At 43.1% G+C, this 17,489-nt stretch overlaps 1 protein-coding gene across 1 annotated transcript in view; it reads right to left on the bottom strand.

The window, feature by feature from the left end:
- Positions 1 to 17,489, bottom strand: part of LOC146772869 (intelectin-1-like) — a 124,046-nt gene that overhangs the window by 38,689 nt on the left and 67,868 nt on the right. Inside the window, exon 5 of the mRNA XM_085637917.1 lies at positions 17,143 to 17,301. Within this exon, the coding sequence (XP_085494043.1) occupies positions 17,143 to 17,301 (159 nt within the window). The remainder of the gene's footprint in view (positions 1 to 17,142; positions 17,302 to 17,489) is intronic.

Below are 17,489 nucleotides of genomic sequence, written 5' to 3' on the forward strand. Positions count from 1 at the left end.
TATAGGGCCTGATAGAGTGTTTGGCTGCTGGGATACTCTTTCACTGAGGAAACACCTGCTGAGGAGAACCAGAACCAGAAATCCAAATGTAGTTTTTCTCAGCCCTCTGTTGTGTGCAGTGCAGCTGCTGACAACTTGAGACGATCCAGTAAGCCCTACCGGTATAGTTTGAACCAACCTAAAGCAGTTGTCTGCACATTGCAAACCCATGAGCCCCATTTTGGTGATAAAACATTTTTCCAAATTTAACCTGGACACCAATGCATATTTTCCATTCAGTTCAGTTTTCTTTGTGTGGCCACTTCAGGGAGGGTTTAAGGTTACTTTATTCATCTTGCATTTCTTTTGAGCATTTTTTTGTTTCTATGATGAAATTTCCAGTGAATGTGTTACTGTCAGTGGTCCTGTGTTACTACTTATTTCTGAAATCATCAAAAATCTAATTTGTTCTCACTACTAAGAGTTTTGAAAACTCAAGAGCACTCTTGTCGGGGCACGGGATGGAGGGTGCAAAGTTATTTCACAGAGGGGTACATCACTTGTAGAATGCATTTCTATTGCCCAGAAGGATCTCAGAATTAAAATTGATGATTATGGAGATCTTGTGGTTCACCTGGCTTAGGATGATTTGCATTGCTTCACTACAGGTGTAGATTCCAGCACTTCATTTGTTTAGCCTATGGCAAGTCTTTTAGTCTCAATTGGAGAGGGGCAAGTTAGGAGAACGTTGGTAGGAGATTTCAAAAGATCTACGTGGTAGAAGCTCATTTGTTGCCGACATGGATTGTCCCACCCCTGAGCCAGTCAACAATGAGATCCTCAACTGTTTAAGATCATTTTGATGCTTTCTTACACACAGTTGTCCTGGACCAGTTATTCAAAAACGTATTTGATTAAGAACAATGATTATTTAATCCTTTTCAGAGCTTGCAGTAGTCAGCTCACAACCATCTATAAGTCGTTAGATTTAATGATGTGCAAAAACCGACTTCCTTACTCCATCACGGCTGCTACCGGTCCCAGCACCATCAGATATATTAATTAGGCTGTGTCCCGGATTGCTTCATTCAATCACGCAACTCACACCAAGTATGCGGGCATTGGAAATGAGATCCTTCGGTTCCCTTGAGCGCCATCACTATGTTTTGGTCACCCACAGATTGAACTCTGAATCTGATTTGGCTCTTGCCAGTACTGTGAGTATTGGTATCACATTTATTGGACCCCTTGGGCGCTACACGATTGATGAGGGTCACCCCACCCCTCCCCCGGTCCTGAGGAAGATCCACATGGCTGAGGTACAAAAATTCCCTCGGTTGCCGATAAGTCGGATTGAAACGTCGACGCTACCCCCACTTTTCACACCTGGACCATCCTCCCTATCATCCTTGTTTCAAAAAAACTTCTCTTATTAAAATATTATTCAAATGATTGTTTTGTATGTGGCCAGGTCGCAGTGAACTGTTTATTTGATATCAGTTGTGTACAGTTGTGTAAATATATGCCCCTCACTTTCTGATAACCTTGAGTTCTCTTGACTTCTCATATATATTTGAGCACCCTCTTTTACACGTTCCTTTGAACACTTTCCTTTCCCTCCCTTCATGACCCTCTAAGGTTTGTGTAAACCTTGTTCTTTGACTTATCAAATAAATATATTGTAAATACCACATAGTGTTTTTGCACATCATTAAATCTAACGACTTATAGATAGTTGTGAGCTGACTATTGCAAGCTCTGAAAAGGATTAAATAATCATTGTTTTTAAGCAAACACTTTTTTGAATAACTGGTCCAGGACCACAGCTTTTTGTAACAATCGATACCCAGGTCCAAGGACTAGGTTGGGATACCCCATTATTTATAATGGTTCTTACACTCAGTGGCTGCTTGGTAAATATCCTTGATGGCCACACACCTTACGAGGCAAATCAGCCTGCACCAGTGCCTTACTTAAGACATGACTGACAGGTTTACAAGTTCTGTTTCATGGGTCATGATTTTGCTGTTGAGTGGAATCAGGTTTTAAGGCTTTGGGCCCTATTATGACACCGGTGGGACAAGCGTCCCACTGGCACCATAGGGGAAGTGGGTCCACCAGACAAGGAGTCGGGTGTCCTGCTCCAAATATTTGGATGCCAATACCTTTGTGGCAGTCAGAGGCACAAGCCACAATAGAAAACATACACTTTTTAAGCATCCATGCACCGTGTGGCAGGGCCCATAGCAGAGGGCCACAGGGGACAGGAGCTCCAAAAAAGCCTTTCTGACAGCCTTTTCATGTCGGAAGAACCGACATGAGAAGGCTGACAGGAAGGTGGATCGTTATCACCACGGCTGTGCCTGAGAAGGTACCGCCTCCATTGTGGGGAATGCGATCCAACTGCCCGAAGGGCTCCCTGAGCCTGTTGGAAGCTGCCAGTCTGTCCCTCCACCAATGCGATCTGACCGACCACAGCGTAATACGTCAGTGTGACAGCAGCCGCAGCTGTTGGTGGGAGCAACGCCGACGTGCCGTCGGTGTTGGTCTCACTGACATCGTAATGAGGCCCTTTGTGTTCTTGTAGTAGACAGTTAATCTGTACTGGTGACAGTCTTTTTAACATGTATTGCCCAGAAAGCTTTTCACAAATGGAACTTGCTGCAGAATTTCCAGTGTTTCTCTGGCATAATTCTGAGCAATTGATGGCAGTTCTTTGTGGAGGAACCTTAGTGCGCAAATGATTGTCCTTGAATGTTCCCAGTCCAGTATAGATGAACTCAGATCCCTGACCAATGGGGAGCTGCTACATGGGACCAGTGGGAGAAGGGCTCATGAAAAGTAATTCCAACACAGTCATAGGCTTTAGAAATCAAGAACTGCACCACAGAGCAGCACTAAACATCGGATGTTTGCGCAAAAGCTCCAAGGTATAATATGGGTGTAAAGTTCCAAAAATTACTGAAACACTCAAATTCACACCTGCGTCATTGTCTAATTTGCCATAATGGGGACCGATGTCATGTTGCGATGCCAAAGAACCTCACTTTGGATCACAAAATATTTCCAATACCCAAATAGATGTAAGTTATCTAATAGAGATACCTGCATGTCCAAGTGATTATTTTCTGGTGTCAGCTTTTGCAATTTAAGAGAACAGTACAAATCAACCTCTTCCATTATGCTTATGATTACGAGAGTATCTACATTTATCACTTGAGTACAAGACTTTGGCCTGGCCATGCACCTTAGGCCTGGCTTGACCTCTGCTATTGAGAAGATTTCTAGGGATAGAGAGCAGGCCTAAACACACTTAACAGAGACAAAGGATAACCGAAAAAAGCAAATCTTGCAATCTAGGATGCAAAAAGTGGGAAAATCAATAGATTTTATAATACTGCCCTCACACACCCGAGAGTGTCATGCTTCATCATTGGGCCGCATCATACACCAAGGTGCAGACCAACACCTTTGGTGGAGCGCAATTTTTTAGAGTGAATGATGAAAAAATGGTGGTGAGGGTAAAGTATAAAAGACAGAATAGTTAGAATAAACACAATTTTGTGCTATTCAAAAAAAGAAAGACAACAGATAGTCTCTCAAAGTCAAGGGACCAAGGAAAGCAGAAAGAAATTTAAAACTGTCTAGGGGTTGACTTATGTACTTTATTCATGTCAACCTCTGGCAGGGTTAAAATGAAAAGTATGGGGTCTCTAGGGCAGGTAACGACCCTATAATCCCCCTGCTAAAACCAACATGTTTCTGCCAGCTATTCGTGTGCCCAGCCGGGTCACTCTGGCATTCGTCAGGGTGTTGGTACCTATGTTGTACCCCTTGTCGAGTACTTATTACCTTGGGTGTTCGGGACAATATGCCCGTCTCGCTCTGTTTTAGGAAATTCCAAGAGGAGGAACATATCTATAGGAGGAAGAGGAAAACAGTGGATAGTCATTCCCTCCAAAGCTTCTTATTAAAAAATGAAACATCATTCTATGTCCCACGCATCCATCATATGCGAACCATGTTATCACACTACAGCCCATTAACCAGCACACCCAGTGATCAACTGTGGAAAACACTAGCACACAGACCCCCCCACACAACTGTTCGGTGGGTATACCGAGTCATTCTTTTGTCTATGTGTCCTGGTAGTGATCAGAACCCCACTCACACGATATTGCTAAAAACCATGCTCTGTATACTACTACAAACTGTGTAATCCCCCAATTACTCGATCTCTCTCACCCCTTCTGTGTGTCCATCTCTACATAAAACGTAGACATACTCACAAGGGTTTACGAAAATTTTTCTAAACCCGGGGCTGCGGGGGCGGGTGCTCTTGTAGTCACACTCTGCATAAAACAAACTTAGTCAGTGTCTCCAAGCAAAAGACTCATTTATACACCACAGAGACTCTTATTTCGAAATCGCTTCTTTTGAAAAGGAGAGATCAACTGCGTAATTCAGGTGCCTGCCACATCCTACTTTGTTCCGGGCGGTGGTCGAAAGAATGTAAAACCAACTCCCCAGTGAGCATAGTATATGCGTTTTCTTCAACCCCACCCAGACTCTCCTTTTAGTGCGGTCAAAGCCCTTAACTGAATACAAATAGACCGTTACTTATACTCGCGCTTCAAGGAATCAATAAACGCTTACTACTCCAAAGAGGCACCCGTTCCTTTTTCCCTCCGTCAGTCCTCTGCCGATACATCACGCTCCTCTCGTGTCCTATTTAAACACAGGGGAACCTTGTTTCCGTGTGGACGCTGTTAATCACGCCCCTTCTCTTCATTGGCCAATCCCATCGCTGTGTCCCTGACATAGAAAGAGGCCTTCTGTATGCTCTCTAGCCCGGTTGTTCTCAAGGCGGCCATCTTTGAGTTTCACCATGCAAAGTAGTTAACAAATGCAAAGTAGTTGGCGTGTTTCTCACGGTTATGCAGGGATGGCGGGGGAGGGTTTTTATATGCTCACATTTTATTCATACTCATGAGTATTAAGCTTGTAATGTCCTCATCCTGTGTGAAATAACAGTGGATTCAGAGACTGAAATTTTATTTTCTTCTAACTTCCCTTCAACGCAGTCAGTACAGATCTTATATTCATTACATTATATCCGATCTTATTTTGTGATACCATACAACTGGAACCAAGGAATTCCATCATTTAATCCTAAGGTATGGCTCCTCACCCGCTCAACCCATCTCTGTTCTCTTATTAATAGGAAGCTTGAAGTGTCATTCACATTCTGCGGGATAAAGGGTTTGTCCAACACTATCCACCTAATGTCTTTCTCATCATGTTTTTGCTCTAGAAAGTGGGCAGTAAGTTTCGTATTGGATTTACCACACCGAATTGTACTCATGTGTTCTAGAATTCGAACTTTTACTTTTCGTGTGGTCATGCCCACATATAATAGTTTACATGGGCACCTCAGCATGTAAATGACATTTTCAGTGTTACATGTGGTGTGCTGTCTCAATTCCCATGGACTCCTCAAGCCAATGTCAATATTTTTCCCATTGATTGACAAGGGGCAGGCTCTGCATGATCCACAGGCATAATGCCCGACAACCGGGGGCAAAAAGTGTGCGCCCATGTCTAAGTTGCTCATTTCTCTTGATGGTCTCGGACGAGTGTTTACGATGATATTCTTCAAACTGGCACTCTTCTTAAACGCAAATAAGGGGACGGGCTGGTTCAGTCCATTTGAATTAAGAATCTGCCACTTTTTATGGATGATTTTTTTAAGGTTGTTTGAAACTGTATTATATGTGGTCACGCAAATACTCCTGTCCGTGGTCTCTCTCTGATTAGTCTCCAAGAGAACCACCCTGTTGCAATTCCGTGCTCTTTTTTGGGCCTTTTTAATTACACCCTCTGGGTAATCCCTACATCTTAGCTTCTCACTGAGGAGATTTGCTTCCTTTTTGTACTCTTCCACATGCGAACAGTTCCTGCGGAGACGCAGGAACTGTCCATAGGGAAGATTCTCTCTCAGGGTCCGTGGGTGGAAGCTCAAAAATGATAGTAAGTTGTTCCTGTCTGTATCTTTGTGGAACACACTGCTAATCAGGCCACCTCCCTCGGCTTTGATATTCAAGTCGAGAAAGGGGAGAGTATTGTTCGTAATGGATCCAGTGAAAAATAGGAAAGGATTTCTCAAATTAAGCCAAGTTAGGAAGTTCTCAGCCGAGGCCCTATCACCCCGCCAGATTATCAAAACATCATCTATATACCGATGCCAACCCCTTATGTTGTTAAAAAAAGGGTTGGTCGGTTGATAGATGACATCTTCCTCAAACTTTGAGACATACAGACACGCCACACTGGGGGCACAAGAGCTCCCCATAGATGTTCCGTGGGTCTGTAGGTAGAACGTGTCTTCAAACTTAAAGAAGTTCTGAGTTAGTACCATCTCTAGTAGGCAGAGAATAAAAGTCCTTGGTGTCTGAAAAGCCCAATCTTCCGAAAACAGTATGTTTTCAATCACCCTCAAGGTTTCTTGTTGGGGAATGTTGGTATATAGGGATTCTATATCCAACCCTATCAACAGATCTTTTTCTACATCAAACTCAAGATTTTTTATGAGGTTGAGTACTTCTCTAGTATCTTTCAAGTAAGCTGGCATCTTTTGAACAATTGGGCGCAGATAGAAGTCACAGAACTTGGACAAGGGTTCCAGAATTGAGTTAACCCCTGATACAATCGGTCTCCCCGGGGGCGGTCGCGTTGGTTTATGGACCTTGGGCAAGGTGTAAAAGTAAGGTACTGTTGGTTGATCCTTACTTAAAAATGCGGCCTCATTCTGGCTTATCCAATCATTAGATAGCGCTTCTTCCAAAGCGGATGCAATTTTAATCCTCAGATTTTCTGTAGGATCCCTCTCAAGTATGGTATAGTTTCTCCTGTCATTAAGGAGGAGGAGACATTGTGCGTTATAAGTATCCAAGTCCTGAATAATTATCGCCCCGCCCTTATCCGCTGATTTTATCACTATTGATTTCTCATTCTTGAGTTCTTGTAGGGCCTTGTTTTCCATTTTGGAAAGATTGAAAAATGGTCGTCTCGCTCCTTCTGCGTCCAATCGATCTACCTCTCTCAAGACTGCTTGTTCAAATACCCCAACTTCAGGTGGCAACTGATTGAGAGTGGGGACAAAGGTTGACTTGTTTCTAAACCCTGTATCGCCTCCACTATTAGTAGTATCTTTACCCTCGAAAAAGATTTTTAGTCGAATGTTTCGAAAGAAACCCGCTAGTTCACATTTAAGTTTGAAGTTATCGGGTTGGTTGGTGGGTACAAAACCCAATCCTTTCGCTAGTACTCTCTCCTGTGTTGGTGTAAGAGTTGGTTTGCTCAAATTCATGACCAGATCTATTCCCTGCTCGTGCTCGGTTCTCCTTCCCGGGCCATGCTGCGTGTGATCCTCTGATTCAAGTCGTCCCACTGCACCCTCTGTGTTCTCTGTGCTCTCTGTCTTCCCCTGCCTCTCCCCCTGCCTCTCTCTAAAAAAGGAGTGTAGTCTTTCTGGAAAAATTGTGGGGGGCCCATCGGTGGGTACATCGGAGGCCATCCAAAGCCCATTTGCGGTCCCTGTTGGTATGGTCGCATGTATCCTCTGGCCCAGCCTCTACCCCTATATCTCGGTCTATAGTCGCTGTCACTACTCTCGCTCCCTGAGCTGGAGTGATCTGTGGCCGGACGAGTCTGATTCTTTTGTTTCGTTAGAGTTTCTTTGTTCTTAATATATTCATCATTAATATAGGGGTAGACCTTCTCCCTTGAGAATTTCTTCAGGTCTTTTTGAAGTTTCTGGACTTTGGAATTAACCAAGTAGTCTTTATACTCATTGACTACTCTATTCGTCTCCTCTAGTTTCTTTTTGAACACAGAGATTTGAATCAATGTTTTTAGATTGTCTTCGCTTGCTTGTATTTGGATCAATAGATCATCTGAGATCTTCTTCGCTGTCTCTATGATCAATATTAACCAGTCTCGGGAGCACCTCCACGCTATCAACGACCAGTTCTTTCTGAAAATGGAATCTTCCAAAAAGATCAATGGTTCGTTGACTACTAAGAGGCCCCCAGGGGCTGCATTCGCTCTTAGGTACTCCGTAAGGATAGCACCATGTAAGATCGTTTTGACCTGTGTTCTTTTTAACTCGGTGAGTGCATCCCACCCCTCCACCTGTGTAAGTGCCTGTGTGAGTGCAGTGTCCCCCAACAGGGACGGGCAAGCTAAAATACGGGCTGCTGCCTCATCTCCATACGAGAGGCCTTGTTCCTCCATTTCAGATCCTAGTTAGATCTAATAGGGGAACCGCTATTACCTACTGGGGAAATCCCCCTTAATGTCTCTACGGCTCAGCGGCCGTGCTTAATCATTAACCCACAAATTAGAAGAGACGAGGGACAGCACTGTCTCTGACTCCCTCAATCAGACTTAATCACACTTAACAGAGACAAAGGATAACCGAAAAAAGCAAATCTTGCAATCTAGGATGCAAAAAGTGGGAAAATCAATAGATTTTATAATACTGCCCTCACACACCCGAGAGTGTCATGCTTCATCATTGGGCCGCATCATACACCAAGGTGCAGACCAACACCTTTGGTGGAGCGCAATTTTTTAGAGTGAATGATGAAAAAATGGTGGTGAGGGTAAAGTATAAAAGACAGAATAGTTAGAATAAACACAATTTTGTGCTATTCAAAAAAAGAAAGACAACAGATAGTCTCTCAAAGTCAAGGGACCAAGGAAAGCAGAAAGAAATTTAAAACTGTCTAGGGGTTGACTTATGTACTTTATTCATGTCAACCTCTGGCAGGGTTAAAATGAAAAGTATGGGGTCTCTAGGGCAGGTAACGACCCTATAATCCCCCTGCTAAAACCAACATGTTTCTGCCAGCTATTCGTGTGCCCAGCCGGGTCACTCTGGCATTCGTCAGGGTGTTGGTCCCTATGTTGTACCCCTTGTTGAGTACTTATTACCTTGGGTGTTCGGGACAATATGCCCGTCTCGCTCTGTTTTAGGAAATTCCAAGAGGAGGAACATATCTATAGGAGGAAGAGGAAAACAGTGGATAGTCATTCCCTCCAAAGCTTCTTATTAAAAAATGAAACATCATTCTATGTCCCACGCATCCATCATATGCGAACCATGTTATCACACTACAGCCCATTAACCAGCACACCCAGTGATCAACTGTGGAAAACACTAGCACACAGACCCCCCCACACAACTGTTCGGTGGGTATACCGAGTCATTCTTTTGTCTATGTGTCCTGGTAGTGATCAGAACCCCACTCACACGATATTGCTAAAAACCATGCTCTGTATACTACTACAAACTGTGTAATCCCCCAATTACTCGATCTCTCTCACCCCTTCTGTGTGTCCATCTCTACATAAAACGTAGACATACTCACAAGGGTTTACGAAAATTTTTCTAAACCCGGGGCTGCGGGGGCGGGTGCTCTTGTAGTCACACTCTGCATAAAACAAACTTAGTCAGTGTCTCCAAGCAAAAGACTCATTTATACACCACAGAGACTCTTATTTCGAAATCGCTTCTTTTGAAAAGGAGAGATCAACTGCGTAATTCAGGTGCCTGCCACATCCTACTTTGTTCCGGGCGGTGGTCGAAAGAATGTAAAACCAACTCCCCAGTGAGCATAGTATATGCGTTTTCTTCAACCCCACCCAGACTCTCCTTTTAGTGCGGTCAAAGCCCTTAACTGAATACAAATAGACCGTTACTTATACTCGCGCTTCAAGGAATCAATAAACGCTTACTACTCCAAAGAGGCACCCGTTCCTTTTTCCCTCCGTCAGTCCTCTGCCGATACATCACGCTCCTCTCGTGTCCTATTTAAACACAGGGGAACCTTGTTTCCGTGTGGACGCTGTTAATCACGCCCCTTCTCTTCATTGGCCAATCCCATCGCTGTGTCCCTGACATAGAAAGAGGCCTTCTGTATGCTCTCTAGCCCGGTTGTTCTCAAGGCGGCCATCTTTGAGTTTCACCATGCAAAGTAGTTAACAAATGCAAAGTAGTTGGCGTGTTTCTCACGGTTATGCAGGGATGGCGGGGGAGGGTTTTTATATGCTCACATTTTATTCATACTCATGAGTATTAAGCTTGTAATGTCCTCATCCTGTGTGAAATAACAGTGGATTCAGAGACTGAAATTTTATTTTCTTCTAACTTCCCTTCAACGCAGTCAGTACAGATCTTATATTCATTACATTATATCCGATCTTATTTTGTGATAACGAAACAAAAGAATCAGACTCGTCCGGCCACAGATCACTCCAGCTCAGGGAGCGAGAGTAGTGACAGCGACTATAGACCGAGATATAGGGGTAGAGGCTGGGCCAGAGGATACATGCGACCATACCAACAGGGACCGCAAATGGGCTTTGGATGGCCTCCGATGTACCCACCGATGGGCCCCCCACAATTTTTCCAGAAAGACTACACTCCTTTTTTAGAGAGAGGCAGGGGGAGAGGCAGGGGGAGACAGAGAGCACAGAGAACACAGAGGGTGCAGTGGGACGACTTGAATCAGAGGATCACACGCAGCATGGCCCGGGAAGGAGAACCGAGCACGAGCAGGGAATAGATCTGGTCATGAATTTGAGCAAACTAACTCTTACACCAACACAGGAGAGAGTACTAGCGAAAGGATTGGGTTTTGTACCCACCAACCAACCCGATAACTTCAAACTTAAATGTGAACTAGCGGGTTTCTTTCGAAACATTCGACTAAAAATCTTTTTCGAGGGTAAAGATACTACTAATAGTGGAGGCGATACAGGGTTTAGAAACAAGTCAACCTTTGTCCCCACTCTCAATCAGTTGCCACCTGAAGTTGGGGTATTTGAACAAGCAGTCTTGAGAGAGGTAGATCGATTGGACGCAGAAGGAGCGAGACGACCATTTTTCAATCTTTCCAAAATGGAAAACAAGGCCCTACAAGAACTCAAGAATGAGAAATCAATAGTGATAAAATCAGCGGATAAGGGCGGGGCGATAATTATTCAGGACTTGGATACTTATAACGCACAATGTCTCCTCCTCCTTAATGACAGGAGAAACTATACCATACTTGAGAGGGATCCTACAGAAAATCTGAGGATTAAAATTGCATCCGCTTTGGAAGAAGCGCTATCTAATGATTGGATAAGCCAGAATGAGGCCGCATTTTTAAGTAAGGATCAACCAACAGTACCTTACTTTTACACCTTGCCCAAGGTCCATAAACCAACGCGACCGCCCCCGGGGAGACCGATTGTATCAGGGGTTAACTCAATTCTGGAACCCTTGTCCAAGTTCTGTGACTTCTATCTGCGCCCAATTGTTCAAAAGATGCCAGCTTACTTGAAAGATACTAGAGAAGTACTCAACCTCATAAAAAATCTTGAGTTTGATGTAGAAAAAGATCTGTTGATAGGGTTGGATATAGAATCCCTATATACCAACATTCCCCAACAAGAAACCTTGAGGGTGATTGAAAACATACTGTTTTCGGAAGATTGGGCTTTTCAGACACCAAGGACTTTTATTCTCTGCCTACTAGAGATGGTACTAACTCAGAACTTCTTTAAGTTTGAAGACACGTTCTACCTACAGACCCACGGAACATCTATGGGGAGCTCTTGTGCCCCCAGTGTGGCGTGTCTGTATGTCTCAAAGTTTGAGGAAGATGTCATCTATCAACCGACCAACCCTTTTTTTAACAACATAAGGGGTTGGCATCGGTATATAGATGATGTTTTGATAATCTGGCGGGGTGATAGGGCCTCGGCTGAGAACTTCCTAACTTGGCTTAATTTGAGAAATCCTTTCCTATTTTTCACTGGATCCATTACGAACAATACTCTCCCCTTTCTCGACTTGAATATCAAAGCCGAGGGAGGTGGCCTGATTAGCAGTGTGTTCCACAAAGATACAGACAGGAACAACTTACTATCATTTTTGAGCTTCCACCCACGGACCCTGAGAGAGAATCTTCCCTATGGACAGTTCCTGCGTCTCCGCAGGAACTGTTCGCATGTGGAAGAGTACAAAAAGGAAGCAAATCTCCTCAGTGAGAAGCTAAGATGTAGGGATTACCCAGAGGGTGTAATTAAAAAGGCCCAAAAAAGAGCACGGAATTGCAACAGGGAGGTTCTCTTGGAGACTAATCAGAGAGAGACCACGGACAGGAGTATTTGCGTGACCACATATAATACAGTTTCAAACAACCTTAAAAAAATCATCCATAAAAAGTGGCAGATTCTTAATTCAAATGGACTGAACCAGCCCGTCTCCTTATTTGCATTTAAGAAGAGTACCAGTTTGAAGAATATCATCGTAAACACTCGTCCGAGACCATCAAGAGAAATGAGCAACTTAGACATGGTCGCACACTTTTTGCCCCCGGTTGTCGGGCATTATGCCTGTGGATCATGCAGAGCCTGCCCCTTGTCAATCAATGGGAAAAATATTGACATTGGCTTGAGGAGTCCATGGGAATTGAGACAGCACACCACATGTAACACTGAAAATGTCATTTACATGCTGAGGTGCCCATGTAAACTATTATATGTGGGCATGACCACACGAAAAGTAAAAGTTCGAATTCTAGAACACATGAGTACAATTCGGTGTGGTAAATCCAATACGAAACTTACTGCCCACTTTCTAGAGCAAAAACATGATGAGAAAGACATTAGGTGGATAGTGTTGGACAAACCCTTTATCCCGCAGAATGTGAATGACACTTCAAGCTTCCTATTAATAAGAGAACAGAGATGGGTTGAGCGGGTGAGGAGCCATACCTTAGGATTAAATGATGGAATTCCTTGGTTCCAGTTGTATGGTATCACAAAATAAGATCGGATATAATGTAATGAATATAAGATCTGTACTGACTGCGTTGAAGGGAAGTTAGAAGAAAATAAAATTTCAGTCTCTGAATCCACTGTTATTTCACACAGGATGAGGACATTACAAGCTTAATACTCATGAGTATGAATAAAATGTGAGCATATAAAAACCCTCCCCCGCCATCCCTGCATAACCGTGAGAAACACGCCAACTACTTTGCATTTGTTAACTACTTTGCATGGTGAAACTCAAAGATGGCCGCCTTGAGAACAACCGGGCTAGAGAGCATACAGAAGGCCTCTTTCTATGTCAGGGACACAGCGATGGGATTGGCTAATGAAGAGAAGGGGCGTGATTAACAGCGTCCACACGGAAACAAGGTTCCCCTGTGTTTAAATAGGACACGAGAGGAGCGTGATGTATCGGCAGAGGACTGACGGAGGGAAAAAGGAACGGGTGCCTCTTTGGAGTAGTAAGCGTTTATTGATTCCTTGAAGCGCGAGTATAAGTAACGGTCTATTTGTATTCAGTTAAGGGCTTTGACCGCACTAAAAGGAGAGTCTGGGTGGGGTTGAAGAAAACGCATATACTATGCTCACTGGGGAGTTGGTTTTACATTCTTTCGACCACCGCCCGGAACAAAGTAGGATGTGGCAGGCACCTGAATTACGCAGTTGATCTCTCCTTTTCAAAAGAAGCGATTTCGAAATAAGAGTCTCTGTGGTGTATAAATGAGTCTTTTGCTTGGAGACACTGACTAAGTTTGTTTTATGCAGAGTGTGACTACAAGAGCACCCGCCCCCGCAGCCCCGGGTTTAGAAAATTTTTCGTAAACCCTTGTGAGTATGTCTACGTTTTATGTAGAGATGGACACACAGAAGGGGTGAGAGAGATCGAGTAATTGGGGGATTACACAGTTTGTAGTAGTATACAGAGCATGGTTTTTAGCAATATCGTGTGAGTGGGGTTCTGATCACTACCAGGACACATAGACAAAAGAATGACTCGGTATACCCACCGAACAGTTGTGTGGGGGGGTCTGTGTGCTAGTGTTTTCCACAGTTGATCACTGGGTGTGCTGGTTAATGGGCTGTAGTGTGATAACATGGTTCGCATATGATGGATGCGTGGGACATAGAATGATGTTTCATTTTTTAATAAGAAGCTTTGGAGGGAATGACTATCCACTGTTTTCCTCTTCCTCCTATAGATATGTTCCTCCTCTTGGAATTTCCTAAAACAGAGCGAGACGGGCATATTGTCCCGAACACCCAAGGTAATAAGTACTCGACAAGGGGTACAACATAGGGACCAACACCCTGACGAATGCCAGAGTGACCCGGCTGGGCACACGAATAGCTGGCAGAAACATGTTGGTTTTAGCAGGGGGATTATAGGGTCGTTACCTGCCCTAGAGACCCCATACTTTTCATTTTAACCCTGCCAGAGGTTGACATGAATAAAGTACATAAGTCAACCCCTAGACAGTTTTAAATTTCTTTCTGCTTTCCTTGGTCCCTTGACTTTGAGAGACTATCTGTTGTCTTTCTTTTTTTGAATAGCACAAAATTGTGTTTATTTTAACTATTCTGTCTTTTATACTTTACCCTCACCACCATTTTTTCATCATTCACTCTAAAAAATTGCGCTCCACCAAAGGTGTTGGTCTGCACCTTGGTGTATGATGCGGCCCAATGATGAAGCATGACACTCTCGGGTGTGTGAGGGCAGTATTATAAAATCTATTGATTTTCCCACTTTTTGCATCCTAGATTGCAAGATTTGCTTTTTTCGGTTATCCTTTGTCTCTGTTAAGTGTGATTAAGTCTGATTGAGGGAGTCAGAGACAGTGCTGTCCCTCGTCTCTTCTAATTTGTGGGTTAATGATAGAGAGCAGGCCAACATATCCTTAAGCTTCATCATCAACTCAACACTCTTAGGGGCTTGTACTGATTAGGAACTGCTTTCAAACCAGATCTTATGTGAACCCTTTATGCACTCAATTTGATTATTCACATTTCCCTTGTAGCCTTAAAGTAGAAGTGGCACAAAACATTGTCAAGCAGTGCTATAAAAAACGAATAACTAAAGTAAATCATTTGTGCTCCAGTGAGCCTAAAACTCTATATCTACTCCTCATTGTATGGGCCTTTTCAAAGGTGTGGTCCTGATGATTCTGGCCCTCCATCTTTATACCACCTTCCTGGGTGACTTGACATCCTCATTTGGATTGGTCTACCTTCTGTTTGGTGTTGGCATACACATAATTTTAATTCTGATCCCTAAGCGCACTCAGCGAAGCTGAAGTACCTTACTGTCTCACTGTTACTGATTATTTATTGGTGAATGTATTATGCCTCATTCTTCCAGACCATCCTATTAACCATGAAGCTTAATGTATTGTCCTTTACTTCATCCACAAAAGTACATTAACTCCTTTCTTTCTTGGAACACAGTAGTCTTATCTTTCATCTTTCACCTCCTCACAATCCTCATGTTCCAACCCACCAGTTATCTACCTGACCTAGACTGTGACTAATTCCCTGGTGAAGAGAAACCTGAATGATTGGAAGAGTCGTGGCATTGGCCTCTCGCACATCATATTCTTACAAGTTGAGATTGTCCTTAACTTTTTCACCTTTACCTTGTTTAATCGCTCACATGCAACCACCAACTCCTGCTTCACCTCCAGACAACCTGTCTCTCAATTCAATTATAAAGAATTCATATATAGTTTTAGCTTGCATGTTCTACCTCAGTCTGATAATCTCTGTCTACACTCTCAGTGCCCTTCCATTCACAAAGCCTTAGTGCCCAAGGCCCCTTATTACTCTCCAGATTTCAAAACTTTGCTCTTATAAAGTTCTTTCACTAAGCCACCCTCCCTTGGATTTAATGCATATCACCTCCTTGCTTACATTCAGAGTCATTCCAAAAAAACACCTCTTTCTCCAAGAGGGTTCTGACTTAAGCTCATCTCATCCTGTTTGACAGTATGAGCACTATTCACAGTATTGGCTCCCCAGGAGAAATTGGAGCATACTCCCCAGCAAAGCATCCCACAAAGCTGCACTCAAGGGCTCCTGAGCATCCGGAAAATCAATATAACTCCAGATACTCTCATTCAAGTTATGGATCACGCTGAAAATATTTTATGTATATTTTCTTTGTAAATAAGCATTGGTGTATTTTGCCTTTAATCATATATCCTTACAACATGCAACTCCATTATAGTCAATCTGTTTTAGACTTTTATGTACAGCTTGTTGATGTTTGTGCAGTGTTTCTTGAAGAGGTACTTTCAATACTTAATCCATACAAACATATCACAGATAAACTCTGAAAGGGAGGAGGTGTCGGGGTCATTCCTTATCTCACAATTCTTTTCTCATCAGAAGTTTTGATGTAGTTTCGGTGTCCATTAATTCTCCCAAGTGGAAAATGTCATTCCAGTCGCAGAATTGGCAGAATTTGGCAACTCTGCATTACTCTTGTAATACGGACATGACTGAACTATTTCTCATGTAAGGCTCCAGAAATGCGAGCTGTCTAGTGTGAGCAAGATTTGGCAACCCCTAGAGTGACTTCTGGTCACTAGGAGGACTTCAAACAAGATTTTCTAACTCGGGCAGTCACATATGTTTGCGATCAGAACACTGCTTCTCGGGTAGATTTTTTACTGGCATGGCAGCAAAATCAACTCGAATGGCTGCGCACCGCTTAGTGCCACCACTAGTGCTAAATCGCAGTACAACCAGTGTGATGGGCACATTTCTGCCCATTGGCAGAACTCCACAGAATCTCGCAGAGTTTTTATGTAACTCCGTGGAATTTGCTGGAGTGAAATTCCTTGAGTGCTTTCCATCCCTATCCATAATATCACATTCAAAGGTGTTTCCATGTTCTCTTGTCTTAATCAATTTACCTGAATAACTACCTTGCTTTGGAGTGTTCAGTAAAGTCAAAGCAATCAAGTATGTCGATATTTGAGGGGTTTGGGAGGTAAAATCCAAGCCCACCTTCTTCCTGGTAATCCAAATGTTTTGGCTCTAACCTCCAACCCCACCTTCTTCCTGATATCCAGCTATTTCTGTGATTTGAGTCTCTTTCTGATGTCACTTTACATTTGTTAAGAGACAGATGAAATGAAAGTCTATGTATAATATTTGCAGAACATCTTATCACTAAACTGAAGTGCATTTCTCTATCTTGGTAGAAGCTACAATTTTATTGTAAATGAAGACACCAGAAAATCCACACAGACCTTTCACCTCTTACATTACCTTAAAAAGATGGAACAGATTCCCTCCTTCAGATGGGAGAAAGGCAGTCTCAGTGTGGTATCTCAGTAAAGCGTCATTTCTCCAATCTTTCATCGGTGTGACATTTGGCACGTGCCACACGGCTAGATCCTTTGCTTTGATGTCATAGTAGCCAGGATTCTGTCAACAAAGAATATATTTACACATTTATCAAATACATATAGTTAAGTCTCACTTGTAATCAAACTGCTCCTAATCAATCGCTTATACCAGTAAGACATTTTGGGGAAACAAATAGAATTTTTTGTAGACCAATATATAACGGTCAATGATGTTCAATTGTTGCCCTGCATGACTTGCTTCTATAG

This window comes from Triturus cristatus, chromosome 12 (assembly GCF_964204655.1).
Source record: "Triturus cristatus chromosome 12, aTriCri1.1, whole genome shotgun sequence".
In the NCBI taxonomy this organism is placed as follows: domain Eukaryota; kingdom Metazoa; phylum Chordata; class Amphibia; order Caudata; family Salamandridae; genus Triturus; species Triturus cristatus.